The following is a 13,874-nucleotide window of genomic DNA, read 5'->3' as shown; positions in this document are numbered from 1 at the left end:
TATTCTAACTGCATGAGCGATTTTCATATTTCAGTTTCACATGGAGGTGTTCACATTTAACATGGAGTTTAAAGTTAGCCACTATTCGACTATATAACCGGACCGAGTTGTAAACAACAGTAATTGATAGAACCAAAATGTCAGTGAACCGCAGCAATATTGGGTACACTGGCAATATGAGCGATTTGACGTTTTAGTCGTACCCCTGGATTAAATGACCTAGTTCATATATAATAAAAAATCGTTTCACCTGGCAACAGTGCTTTAAGAATTATATCGCACTTGTGATCTACTTTGGAAAGCTCCACTGTTATTTTTGCACGGCGCGCATTTGTTTTGTGATTATTGTGCAGTTGAGTGCAAATCTTGTTTTCTCTTGTTATGTTTGTAATTTGTTAAGTTAATATTGAACGGAAAGTGTGCTGCCAACCAGAAACATGTGGTATTTAAAGCATTCGGGAAAAAGTAAGTTAACATGGAGATTACGAGATAATTGAATATAACATGTAGATTTATCATAAACAGCTACTTTTTACTACATCCGTCCGGACATTGCGAAACATACTGTCAGCCGATCGACGGGTGATCTGATCATTCAGGGTGATCCATCGATCAGTAGGAACCATGCATTCCTTTACCCGAAGGAAGACACGCTAAAGATAGTTGACGCTGGCTCGCGCTACGGGACATTTCTAAACGATGCTATCGAAAGCGAGCGAGCGGAATTACCCAAAGATACACCCACCCCATTAAAGGAGGGCGACCGCGTACGGTTCGGCAAATGCCAGAGTATTTGGACGGTGTGTCGGATTAGTTTCGACTGTATTACATCAACAATCAGTGTGAGTCCACAGTTATTGGAAGCATTGCAGAAGTTGGGTGGAAAAATGCACGATAGCTTTCAGAAAGGAAAAACACAGTTTTTGATCATGAAAAACATCACAACCACGCCGAAACTGCTGATGTGCCTAATTGCACAGGTTCCAGTGGTGAAACCGGAATATTTTGACGAGTGCGTAAGCGCTGTTACGAGAGGACAAGCGCTGCCAGAGCCGGGAAATTTTCAACCAGAATTTGTTGAGGCTTATGTCCGAGATCAAGGTATCAATTTTGGAAAAGTTCTTGAGCGAGAAACACTGTTTCGAGGAAAACACTTCATCTTTATTAAATTGAGACACATGAGTCAGTATGAGGACATAATTAAGCTGGCGGGCGGAAAGTGTGTTTGTGCTCAAAAGCACAAAATTGCGAAATCTTATTTTACCGAACCGCATGTTATCGTCATGCAAGCACAGACCGATACTATGTCCCAATCATCATCGCAAGCTGTCGATGGGCTTACACAGCTTATTTCAACTGCCGGCAAAAGATTAATTCCTGATGTTGAAATAGGGCTTGCTATCTTGTATGGTTCCTTGGAGAGATACTGCAATCCTTCGTATAAATTCGTAAATGTGCTAGACTTGGAGACGATACCATTCACCCAAGGTGTGACTTTGGCTAACAACAGTGAAGATATACCGAAACTCGCGAAGAATAGTCCTGCAAAGAGTATTTCACTTCCGGAAACGGAATCACGAGATAGCTCGCAAAAATCTCAGCCTCAAAACGAGCTAGTTACAAATTCAATGGATTACAGCGAGCAGCCACTGGAATCATCTGTGCCGGCTGCTGAATTTGCTAAACCAGATACAAACGCCACATTGACTGTTAAAGGAAAGCGTAAACGAGCCGAAATAAGTGATAGTCCTAAAGAGGCAAAGAAAAGTCGCGCAAAACATTTACAGGAAGATCCTCCACCAGATCCACAAGTCCATGTGGAGGTATCCCAGAAACCTTCAAGCCAGTCTCATTCTTCGCAAGAATACGTTATGCCAGGATTTCTATCGGTCAATCACGATGGAGCGTCCGAAGAAGCGCCTGCCAAGAGGCAACAGCCAAAGCGGCCATTGAAACTGATGCTCGACGACGGTGATAATCTGTTTAATTTCGAAGATGCGGCTCCCAAAAGAAGTAGAAGACAACAACCGCTTGCATATTCCGTGGATTCTTCACAGGAACAGCAAAACGAAACAACTAGAAGCAGTAGCCCTCGTAACGCCGACAATCATTTGTTCTCTTTCGAAAACAGTACATCGAAACGGTCAAGAAACAAGAAAATCCTCGTCACGGAGCAGCCAGAGACCTCTTCCATATCACCGCGAAGCTCAACACAAAGCAACTCATCAAACTACAAGCAATTCATCAAGCCGATTGAAATTCCGCTGGACGGTTGGCTTTCGACAACGTTCTGTGAGTTGGATATCAAATCACAGAAAGATGATCAGGCTGAGTGCAAAAGCGAATCGCTTCTCGCAGAAGATGTGAAGAAAATTAAGCAAGAGTCAGATAGCGCAGACGTCGATGAAAAAACGCGCATATGGGAAAACGGCATGGAAGGACTGTTCCAGGTGCGGGTGATATGTATGAATTTGATATCCAATCGATCGGACCCGACTACCAGCGATCGTAGCTTCTTGCTTACAGATAGTAACTGCACTGTCACCAAAAACAACTATAAAGCATTCGTTAAGGTGAGTTTTATTATTTGCGCTTTGTTTTGTTTGTTGGTTTGGGGTAAATCATTGCATGTATTTCAAGCAACTTAACACTTTTCATGTAATAAAAAATTATCTCACACGCTAACATTATTATTTTTGTTCGAAATTTCTTGATCGAGCGCTTCCATCTGGAATGTTGCGCAAGTAAGTTTCTTTAACCCATATTAGGCCAAGCGTTCGAAAAATATAAAAGCAACTTCGTTAATTTATGGTAGGCTTTTGGCACCAAATGATAGCTTTGTTTATTAGCTACAACTTACCATTAATCTCATTCAATACTGTATAACTTTAATGGGTAGTAAATTTGGTTTAAAGCAAATATGTGCGAAAAGTACCGTTCTGAAACATATTTCTTAAGGCATTTGGTGCAAAAAACAGATCTAAACTTCATTGATATTTTAGATAAATTAGTTCAATATGCTTCAAGCTTTATAGGTACCTATTTGTTTGAAAACATCAAAACTCATCGAACAAAAATATTTTTCGATTGCTGGGAAAAAGAATCAAACTTCGGACACTTTTTAGAAGAAAAATCATATTTTGGATAGAGTGGATTCGAATTTCGGAAACTCTGTATACATTTATATTTATGTATAGTTACAAAGGCAATAAAATTATCAAACATGTGAAAACAACAACGACTGCCTAATAGTATGCTGCAACCTTCCATTTATTCATTTTTTTTATTTATGAATTCAACTGACAGTTGGTGTCTCAATGAATAAAAAACTTGAGCTAATGGCCAGCGGTACGAAATAGGTCGAGAAGCCGTCGTCGAAAATTGTTGGCAGAAATATTAAAGTCGAAGAGATTGAAATTGTCGTTGAAATGCTGACAGATTGAACGGATGGGCACACGCAATCCATGCAGATTTTAAAAACATATATTTTTGATTCGAATGAAGGTTTGTATTCCGTTTGGGTTGGAGGAAATATCAGTTTTCCACAGTAATTGGGATTTTTATGACTCAAGTGTAACTTTTGAAAAGGGCGAATCGATTTTAGTAAGAGAAATCTTTGATAATTTATAGCTCAAAAACTATGAGTCATACCGAAATAGTGTCTTAGAAAGAGTTATAGACGATTGATTAGGGTGTGAATGATAATGGTCATCTCTAATTTTAAAAAGTAACCTCATCAAAAATGTTCACCACCCCGAAAACACACCCTATGCTAAATATTACCTCAATCGGACTTAAGCGAGAGTGGCGCAAAGCGGTCAAAGTTTGAGTTTTTTTATGTCAAATGTCTTAAAAATGCATGAAACGTCGAGATCTAGTGTCACCTCGAAAAAAAAAATTTGTTAGAAATCGACACTCTGGGACTCTGGTTTTTTTTCGAAGTACGAGACGAAACGTGTGGTTTTAAGTGCCAATAAAAATATTTATCTCGACTTTTCATTCGGATCTTACTGCGAAATGTTGATTTGCTCGATAATATACCCTTTGCAAAAAACAGGAAGTGGGTTATATCTATGGTATAACCGCAAGGGTGACGTAGGACTATCGTTGATTTAGAGATCATTTGTATGAAGTTGAATCTGAATTCATTCTGAATGAATGAATATTTGAAGAACTTCGAAAACGAGAGCGTTACGTTGGAGGCACAAGGTTTTATGCATCCAATATTGAATACGGAAATATCCTACTGATGGGGAAGAATAATCTTCAGAAGCTATCCTGTTGATTGCGATTGATTGAAAAACCACAAAACCAAATGTATTTGGTCACAGTGTTACATGGATAGAAAACATTCAATTAAACTCTTTCACATGAATATATTTTGAAAATTCCCAAAGGAACTGGCAGATTATTTTCAGTAACGATTAGATATTTCCACATTTTCCTCGATACTGGAAGCCCACCAGTGGTTAATGGCAACTCGATAACCACCTGTTAATAGCCGCGCGTGTATGTGTGTGTAGCGATGTCTTCCCAGGAAACCGTTTGTGGCATCACTCTCCTCCTGATAGATTCCCTTCTGGCCTAGGGTGCACAAACAGGCTCTTGGTGACACCGTTCATCCGCGCTTTCATGATAAATAAAGAGTTTCACCGCAACAGCGACAACATGCTCCAATCGCTGTTCAATTAGAACTGAGTGGATTTCCGAGCGCCGCTCGCTTATATACCGATTGGTGATTTCAATAGCCTGTTTTGAAAGCAATTTTAAGACAATTGAAACAAGTTTTTGGATCAAAAAGCAACAAGTATATAACGCGTAGACATTTTATCTTTCGAATGAAGTGTTTATCATACCATTTCGTTCAGTTGTTTAGGAGCTATTAACGCTCAAAATCTCGGTCTCCGGCGTAACGCTTTCGTTTTCGAAACTTTGATTTTACACCCCGGTATAGAAATGAAAGACGTAGTCCTACGTCAATATTAGCTCATTCGAACATTTATTAGTGTCACAGACGTAAAAATAAATTAGAAATAATTTTTGAATATCTCGAGAATGGCTGCATTTAGAAAGAGATTGATAAAGAGGTTTTTTGCCTTGAATCACATCAAGATTCATAATTTGTAGCTAAAGATGATTGTTATCACACAAAAATTCGAAGTTCCACAAAGTTCGTCAAAAATAGTTTAACCATCTTGGACTCATTTTTTAAATTTTCTACATGACTTCTATTTTATATGAAAAAATAAAAAAAAATTACATATTTTAGATTTTTTTTAAATTCGTTTATTTTTACAGGCTTAGTTACATAAGTTTAAAGGAGCCGTTATATTTCAGATATTGCAAATAAAAGTTTTTTGACGTAGGACTACGTCTTTCATTTCTATACCGGGGTGTAAAATCAAAGTTTCGAAACCGAAAGCGTTACGCCGGAGACCGAGATTTTGAGCGTTAATAGCTCTTAAACAACTGAACGAAATGGTATGATAAACACTTCATTCGTGTTTTTGATCCAAAAACTTGTTTCAATAGCCTTAAAATAGTTCTCAAAACAGGCTATTGAAATCACCAATCGGTATATAAGCGAGCGCCGCTCGGAAAATCCACTCAGTTCTAATTGAACAGCGATTGGAGCATGTTGTCGCTGTTGTGGTGAAGCTCTTCGTGTTTATCATGAAAGCGCGGATGAACGGTGTCACCAAGAGCCTGTTTGTTCACCTTAGGCCAGAAGGGAATCCATCAGGAGGAGAGTGATGCCACAAACGGTTCCCCGGGAAGACATCGCTACACACACATACACGCGCGGAATTCTTTCCGTTTGGATGCCATTCAGCATCGAGAAAGTTCCGGAAAGATCTAATCATTGCTGGAAAATAATCTGCCAGTTCCTCTGGGAATTTAAAAATACATTCATGTGAAAGAGTTTATTTTAATGTTTTCTATCCATGTAACACTGTGACCAAATATTTTTCAATCAAGTGCTATTAACAGGTGGTTATAAAGTTAGTATTAACTACTGGTGGGCTTCCAGTATCGAGGAAAATGTGGAAATATCTAATCGTTGCTGGAAAATAATCTGCCAGTTCCCCTTGGAATTGAAAATTACATTCAAGCGAAAGAGTTTATTTTAATGTTTTCTATCCATAAAATATCCATATAATACCTTTGGTTTTGTAATTTGTCAATCAAGTGCAGTTAGCAGGAAAGCTTTTGAAGACTATTCTTCAGAACAAGGTTTTTCGTATCCTATATTGGATGCATAAAACCTTGTGCCTCCAACGTAACGCTCTCGTTTTCGAAGTCCCCCAAATATTCATTTATTCATTCATTCAGAATGGATTTAGATTCAACTTCAAACAAATGATCTCTAAATCAACGATAGTCCTACGTCACCCTTGCGATTATACCATAGATATAATCCATTTCCTGTTTTTTGTAAATGAAAAAAAAAAGATTACTAATTTTTTTCCTCAGTGTATATTTTTTTCACGTTTTAACATCAATACTCTATAATGTGCGATTCACATAGCACGTTACGGAGAAGAACGTCAACGTCTCCACCAATTCACACATGCAGTCAATGCTTCCACCAGCACAGTCACGTCAAATGCCAAACGAATGATTTATTTAATTTTATTCATGGTGTCGCCACCTACAACAATTTTAAATTGCAATGCCCTCTTTCAAATCAGCATGCCTAGAATCAGTTCTAAATTTTGAAAAATTCAATAAGAATCATTGAATTCAATTATTTAAATGCTTAAACCCCGTAGTCCGACCCTTATGCAACAATAATAATAAATAGAATAATTCTTTCAATTCTTTTATGATTTTCATTCCGAAATTTGGAGCTAAGAGATATGTTGGCATAAAAAGTACAGTAAGTTACTTATAAAGCGATATGCTGAGGCACCACTCAGTGTCGCATTGTTGTCGGTTTTGACCAGTAATTGGACATTTGCGACTGGTGGCGACTTTCAATGTGAGGCCATAATTTGGGCCCCGAACTCAATGTTTACAAAAATGTCCAACTAGAGGTAAAAAAGTCTAATTAAACGTGTTGCATCACAGATCTGTTCAATTAGCTTAATGTCGATGTAGATGTAAATTACTGTACAACTAAATCAAAACAAAAGCCCAGACAAAAACCAAACGAGCCGTCCGTCTCCGTCAATTATTCTTTTCTACAAACCCTGCCGGTCGTTTTCGTTGAACGTATGCTGACGGGTCGTTACGTTGCTGGTGTATGTGAATGTTTTCATGAGAATTGCATGGTAGAATCATTGACGTATCGTGACGTGACGGGACGTGAACGTGACGTGTATGTTGTATGTGAAACGCACTTAACTCTTTCTAAGACACTATTTCGGTATAACTCATAGTTTTTGAGGTATAAATTATCAAAGATTTCTCTTACTAAAATCGATACGCTCTTTTCAAAAGTTACGCTAGAGTTAAAAACTTCCCAATTGCTGTGGAAAACTCATGTTTCCTCCAAACCCAAACGGAATACAAACTTTCATTCGAACCAAAAATACTCATGTTTTGCCATTTGTCGATTTCGTTTGGAATTGCTCAATCGCTGCTTTGTGGTTTCAACAGCAGAAAATCTCGTTGACGTAATGATCTTTCAGGCACGTACATGCTCAGTAGTGTCAGCAGTGGTGGGCAGTCAATGTCTCCTGCAAATATTTTCCCAGCAAATGTAGCTTGAGCGATCATGCGTCTAACTTCAAGTGGTTGAATATTCAACAGACGACAATGCTCCTCGTAGGGTGGCAGGTTTCGGGAGTAGCGAAACCGAGTGGCTGGCGCGATAGGGGCACCGTACTACTAACTTTGATTCCAATATTGATCGGACATGTGAATAGTACAGGGATCGGAGACGAAAATTGGATAACGAAATTCGTCGGAAATTTTGAATATAAAGCCCAAATGACGATTGGTTCTGGGAACAATATCGTGATGGTGATCAAGTATGGAAAAGTTAATTCGCTCATTTCTCCACAACTATTATAAATCACTCTTGAATCTGCTTGGAATAATCATTGCGAAAAAAATGCAGCAAGCAATCGTGAGATTGCACGATTAAATTATTTTACACATCATTCGGGACTGATAGTGAACATAACAAAACAAAGAGTGGAAAACAACATTCAATGAATGAATACTCCTTTGGAAAGATAGCACAAAACAAAATAACAAGTGAGTCGAAATAGACTGAATCTGCGTGTATGTGTGATTTTATTTTCCCTTGCACTCTTTTCCTTGACAGCATTCAAGAGCACATGAATCCACCTTCCCGCTCACCAATAACTTGCGTTAATATGGTCTTTTGCGTTGGCTTAGATCGTTTCATACTAGAAACAAAAAAAAATGTCATTGCAGTAGTGCACAGGAAACAACTCGATTTCAACTATCTACCTATTTTTTACCGCCGCGATCGAGGCTCAATGATTACTATTTGAGTGAAAAACGAATGATTTTACAGCGACACTCGCTGGCTCAAGCAAAAGCTTCCAGTTTGATTCTATCAAGGCACTTATATTAATGTATAACAGGTGAAGCAACATCATCACTTCAATAAGAAGAGGATTACGGTTTGTGGAGCGGGGGTTATTTGTTTTGTTACTGCTAGGATACGCCATTTTTGCATTTCCACATGCGAGAGTAGAGGAAATGAGAATGAAATTCTACAAAATCATCCCTTCTTTTTCACATAAATTCGCGAAAGCCGAACATAGTAGGCATCGTTCGAATAAGCGTCGTAGCAGTTTGTAGAGAGCCGCCGGCAGCGTTCTGATGCTGTTTGTAAACAATACCGACAGCAATTCCAATATGGGTGAAAGTGCATTTCATATGATTGTTTCACCTGGTATATTTAGAGGCGCCTTGGATTCTATCACCATCTAACGTCATTCCAAGAGGCAAATGAGGAAATGCAAAAATTTCTGAGAATAGATGAGCGAAATCGAGACAGTATTTTTCCGTTCTAATCGAGAATGAACTTTGTGAAGAGGAGAGGTGAATGTTTTCTGTCTCAAATAAAGTGAGGCATAAACGGAGAATAGAAGGGTGAATTTTATCTGTGAATGAGTGTTGTTGAACGAATTTCGATGCGATTTTCCCCATACCTGATGGTGACTTCGAAAAGGAAGTCCGTTATTCAGGATAACTCCGAAATCCTTGAGGTGTTGTACTCGGGCTCGATGAAAACCAGACTGGATGTAGTCATGAACAGTGTTTGCCAAATGATCCACTCATTGAAAAAATCGCTTTCGTTCGTTCAAATATGATCTTTCAGGAAACATTTCCCCCAGCGGTATTCTATTGTTGTTATGTGCTGCAAATCATGACACAAAAGAGAACGAGACAACTCTGCATCGGCTCGCACTTCATTGCACACCAGCATGCAAGCAAAGCTATCATATACGCTTTCGGTGCAGAAAGCTTATTTTCTTCTTTGCCTCTAACATATGCATACCGACCTCTCCATGCATCATGAAACAGCAGGATCGTACGGACAACGCAAAGCGAAAGATTCATATTCAGCTAATGTAGCAGATCCTGATTCTTAAGTCTCAGAGAGTGCAAACTATATGATTATTTAGCTCGATAGAGGCTAAGGGAAGGGTAGTCAGATTATATTTTCCATTTTTAACGCCTCTATCCCTTGAAATGTGTATATTCATATAGACCGCATAGTTTTACTAGCAACACCGCTCTCTTTCCCCATTTGTTGCTCTCCGCAAATGGTGACCGAATGATGACGTAATTTTTCTTGTATCATTTATTGCTTTGCACTTGCCTGTGCAGTGGGTTTCGCTATAGTAGAGCGGGACGATATATGCGGTTCAAACTTGTATGCAGGCTTCGAAAATGGTATGCGATGTTTGATACAGATCGGATATGCAATCAACAGTCTTCGTTCCTCTCTCAGTTTAATCACTAAATATTACACAAGTGATTACTGACATTCATACAAGTATCTGAATGATCCTCTCATATTTGGTTATATGTTCGTGAGAGTTTACTTGCATGACACATTGTGTATCATTCGATTTTGATCGAAATCCAAACACTGGTCATGAATGATGGTTGATGTTTGCGGTGATAGGATCACGTTACATTTTTCGACACTGAGCCTCAGCATATTTCTGGAACACCAATCTGCATCTACATACCAAATTGTGCCGATCCTGGCAGTCCGAATGGCTTTTACTATTTTGAAGATTTTTGCATCGTCAGCAAAAAGAGACGGCATTCCGGAGGTAACAGCAACGAAACATCATTTAAAAATAACAAAAATAATAGCGGGCCGAGGTTACTGCCTTGCGGGACTCCAGATTTGTTGGAAAAAGTCTCTGATTCTGAGAGGTCAATCATGACCCGAACAGAGCGATCTAATAAGTAGGATCTAAACCAATTAACGCTTCTTGACGAAACACCGAGTTTATTCAGTTTAGTGATGAGAATTTCGTGGTTCCATACTTCGAATACCGATCGCTTTGGTTAAAAACCGTGCTGCTGTGTGGATGTAATATTTGCAACAAGCAAACAGAGATCCATTTTCTATTATCTCGAACAGTTTAGAACATACACACATGGACGTAATACCACGGTAATTAACAACATCGCGTTTGTCGCCTTTTTTGTGCACCGGAAACATATAAGAAAATCTTTCTATTTCATCCGTTCATCCTCATTCCTCAACTTAGCTAATGTTTGGATTTTTTTTCTTTCCGTTCAACTCAGTTTTCTTTTTCCTTCTCTCAAGTTTTTTGCGCTTCGTCATTTCAATCAACTTCTTCGCAGCTCCTACTGCTTTATACAACATATTCCAGGACACGCTTGTGGTCGCCACAGGAGTAACGTGAGGTGTAGGTACTTTTAGCGTGAATTGATGAGTTGCCAGGATACATTGTCCACTAATTCTTCATCTTCCTTCATATCTATCTGCTGGTCTGTAGTTGAAAAACATGACTATTATTTGTCCTCAGGCACACTTCGTATAATTTCGCGAGGCAAAGGTTCCTTATACGGAAAAAGTATAAGCCGTGGAACCAGTGTACCATCTGCAGCCACCATGACGGTATACGATTCGCGGTTTGAATTGACTCGACTCGCTTGTACGTTTTTCAACGTCTTAGCACACGCTTTTCATTGGGATTGGAATCCGTCTCGAATGCACTCTTATCCTTATCGTCTCGAATGCACTCTTATTAATACTTCTAATTGATGTTTTGACGCCGGATATGTCTCGACTTCTGCGAACCAAGATCGCACATTTACTTCAGTTACAATCCTTTTCTTCGAAATTTGATTCGCCGTGCGTTTGAAAATAACAGAACGTAATTCTCATATACACTTACAGTGAAACCGAGGGGTTACTCTAAAGAATCAATTGTGATATTTTTTTTTTTATAGTTATATCATCAGGGCATTAAGCATTTCAAGATAGTATTACTGAGTGTTCGAAATACGATTCAGAACGGTACATAACCCACATAACCTAACAAAAACAAAAACTAATAAGATGCTACAGTATTACTTGGATAGGAACACCCATTGTGATGTGGGAAAAAAACCACTGGTCTTCGTAGCCCTCCTGTAGGAGGTTGCGCGTTCGCTTACTAAGCGATCGATCGTGAGTTCAAAACTCAGGGTTCTCAATTGATTATATTTGTGTAGTTACAGAATAACTACGTCCACGCAACATCCATCAGCGATGGAGATTGATTCACAGTCGATTCATCCATATAAAAGGTCTGGTTTATATAGGCCAAACTTCATCCAATTGCTTTATATGTAAAAAAGGCATATTGAAAGTTTTTCCCGGAATTAAACTGTATGAAAATGTATGAAGCTTAATTGAACTCATATATTTATCGTTTCAACTAACGCAACTGGTTTAACAAATGCTAAACAATCAAACAACTAATTCTAATAAAAAAAATAATAATCAATTAGTTTCGTTTACGATTCTTTTTTTTCCAGAAACAAAACTACAAACTACAGCAAACGATAGTAAAAACCAAACCTGTTTGTGTATTGGACAATACCCAAGATGATTTTTAGATTACTGATAATATTATGTCTCTTAGAGCGATCAATAAAAGCACCCCATAAAGGAAACTCATTTAAATACTATTTTGTGGATTTATATTTTCGATTTTTCTTCATTTTCCCAACGACCAGTGAACCGAACTCGTCCTTGAACAACGTAACATAATCCTTGGTAGACAATTTGTGCAAATCACGCATCATACTGGTCGAAAAAACACTGAATGTCGATTCATTCACTGTTCGGGTTAAAGCTAAGGTCAGATTCTGCTTTCGCCTCTGTTTCTCATCTTCCAAAAATTTCTTTACATCGTACTTGGATCGAATGCTGTCTATCGCACTCAAATCGAGCTCCGATTTGGCCGACTTGGTCGATTCTCGAACGATTGTTTCTCCATCATCCGTTCGAATCCTCTGCATCAGAAGTTTGCTTGGGATTGAAGCCTGCAAAAGTTCCGTGTCGAGCTCCGAGCTAAGCTTATTCTCGATCCTTCGATCAACCTCTTTGCTAGAGGAAAAATCTTCCTGCTCCTCCGTCAATAGTTGGAATAAGTTCGTATCGGTTCGCAAATTTAGACTTTTCGTCGAGTCGTCACGAGCCGCAACCTCTTCGATCCACTCAGAGCCCAGCCAAGTAGCTAAATCGTCCGGGAAAACACATTCGCCCTCTGTTGGCCACTGCTTTCCAGCGTCCTCCAAAAGCATCCGGAACGGAACGAGGCGATTGTAAAAGTCCACAATTCGCGCACACATAACTTTCGACATGCACCAAATCTCCGCCAACAAACATAGAAATATGGAAGTAAGATTGAAAAAGTAACTCGTCGTTATAAACCGTACGTAATATTTGGCAGCATCCTTAGCCAGCACCACTATCCGGCAGAATAGTTTCCCGAGTCCTTGAAGCCTCACCAGCAAATAATCCAAATTCGAACGGGTTGGGAGTTCAACTGACTTTTCGAGATAGCCTGTATAGGGTAACATGCTGGACATGTTGGATAGTACATGCGAAACATCCACTACACGGAAACGAAGCAATGCTTGTTTCAACTTCTTCAGTTGCCGAAAGCCGTGCATATTGTAGAACCGATCATTAAACCTGATCGCAAAACGGGAGAGATATGCGGCTGCTTTTTCGAAGGCATGCAGCGATTCGAAGTATTGATGGGCAGTAGCGATCGTACTGCAAAATGATCTGATATCTGGAATGAGAGGAAAGACCATTAAATTCAATGTGTTCTTTTTCACCAACTATGCGCAACAAACAAGTTGATCGTTCCAGAAACGCGCGAATTGCTCCAATATACTTACCATCCTTGCGGTTTTTAGTTTTACATTTGTGTGTAAATAACACTGGTGGAACAAGGTCCAGCTTATTCCATATTTCCATTTTTCGAACGAATATCTAGTTTAAAGTTCATCTATTGAGTTAATTTATGAACAGATAACAAATTTGGAAATAAACAAAAACACGTTTATTTTATTCAGACCAATGTGTTGGGAATAGAGGTTACGAATATGGTAGAGTATGCGAGCGAGATAGCTTCATTTCCATAACTATTTTTGACATCATGACGTCATATTTGACGGAATTTGTTTGGAGAAAAAATTACGTTAGAATTTCATTTGTTTCTATTTTCTGTTTTATGTTTTTCTTTTTTTTAACAAGATATTGACTAGTTGTATCCAAATTATGAGCGCATAGGGATATTTATTGTATTCTGATTTTGAATATTATCGAACAAGATATGGTCGGAGAACACTTACATACTTATTATTTCGAGTAAATCGAACTCAAACGAGAATGGTAT

General features: G+C 38.7%; 2 protein-coding genes across 2 annotated transcripts; one reads left to right on the top strand and one right to left on the bottom strand.

Annotated features, from left to right (window-relative positions):
- Positions 1–278: 278 nt before the first annotated feature.
- LOC129778088 (nibrin) lies at positions 279–12,150 on the top strand. Its single transcript, XM_055784759.1, has 3 exons — positions 279–465; positions 526–2,573; positions 11,998–12,150. Exons 1-3 carry the CDS (start codon positions 438–440, stop codon positions 12,076–12,078), a joined length of 2,157 nt encoding a protein of 718 aa, XP_055640734.1. The 5' UTR covers positions 279–437; the 3' UTR covers positions 12,079–12,150.
- Positions 12,079–13,556, bottom strand: LOC129778089 (uncharacterized). Its single transcript, XM_055784760.1, has 2 exons — positions 13,375–13,556; positions 12,079–13,265 (listed from the first exon to the last, which is right to left on the bottom strand). The coding sequence occupies exons 1-2, from the start codon at positions 13,451–13,453 to the stop codon at positions 12,148–12,150; spliced, it is 1,197 nt and encodes a 398-aa protein (XP_055640735.1). The 5' UTR covers positions 13,454–13,556; the 3' UTR covers positions 12,079–12,147.
- Positions 13,557–13,874: the final 318 nt, after the last annotated feature.

This window comes from Toxorhynchites rutilus, chromosome 3 (assembly GCF_029784135.1).
Source record: "Toxorhynchites rutilus septentrionalis strain SRP chromosome 3, ASM2978413v1, whole genome shotgun sequence".
Taxonomy (NCBI): Eukaryota; Metazoa; Arthropoda; class Insecta; order Diptera; family Culicidae; genus Toxorhynchites; species Toxorhynchites rutilus.
The sequence above is the reverse complement of the archived record's forward strand: the minus strand, read 5'-3'. Positions and strand labels throughout refer to the sequence as shown.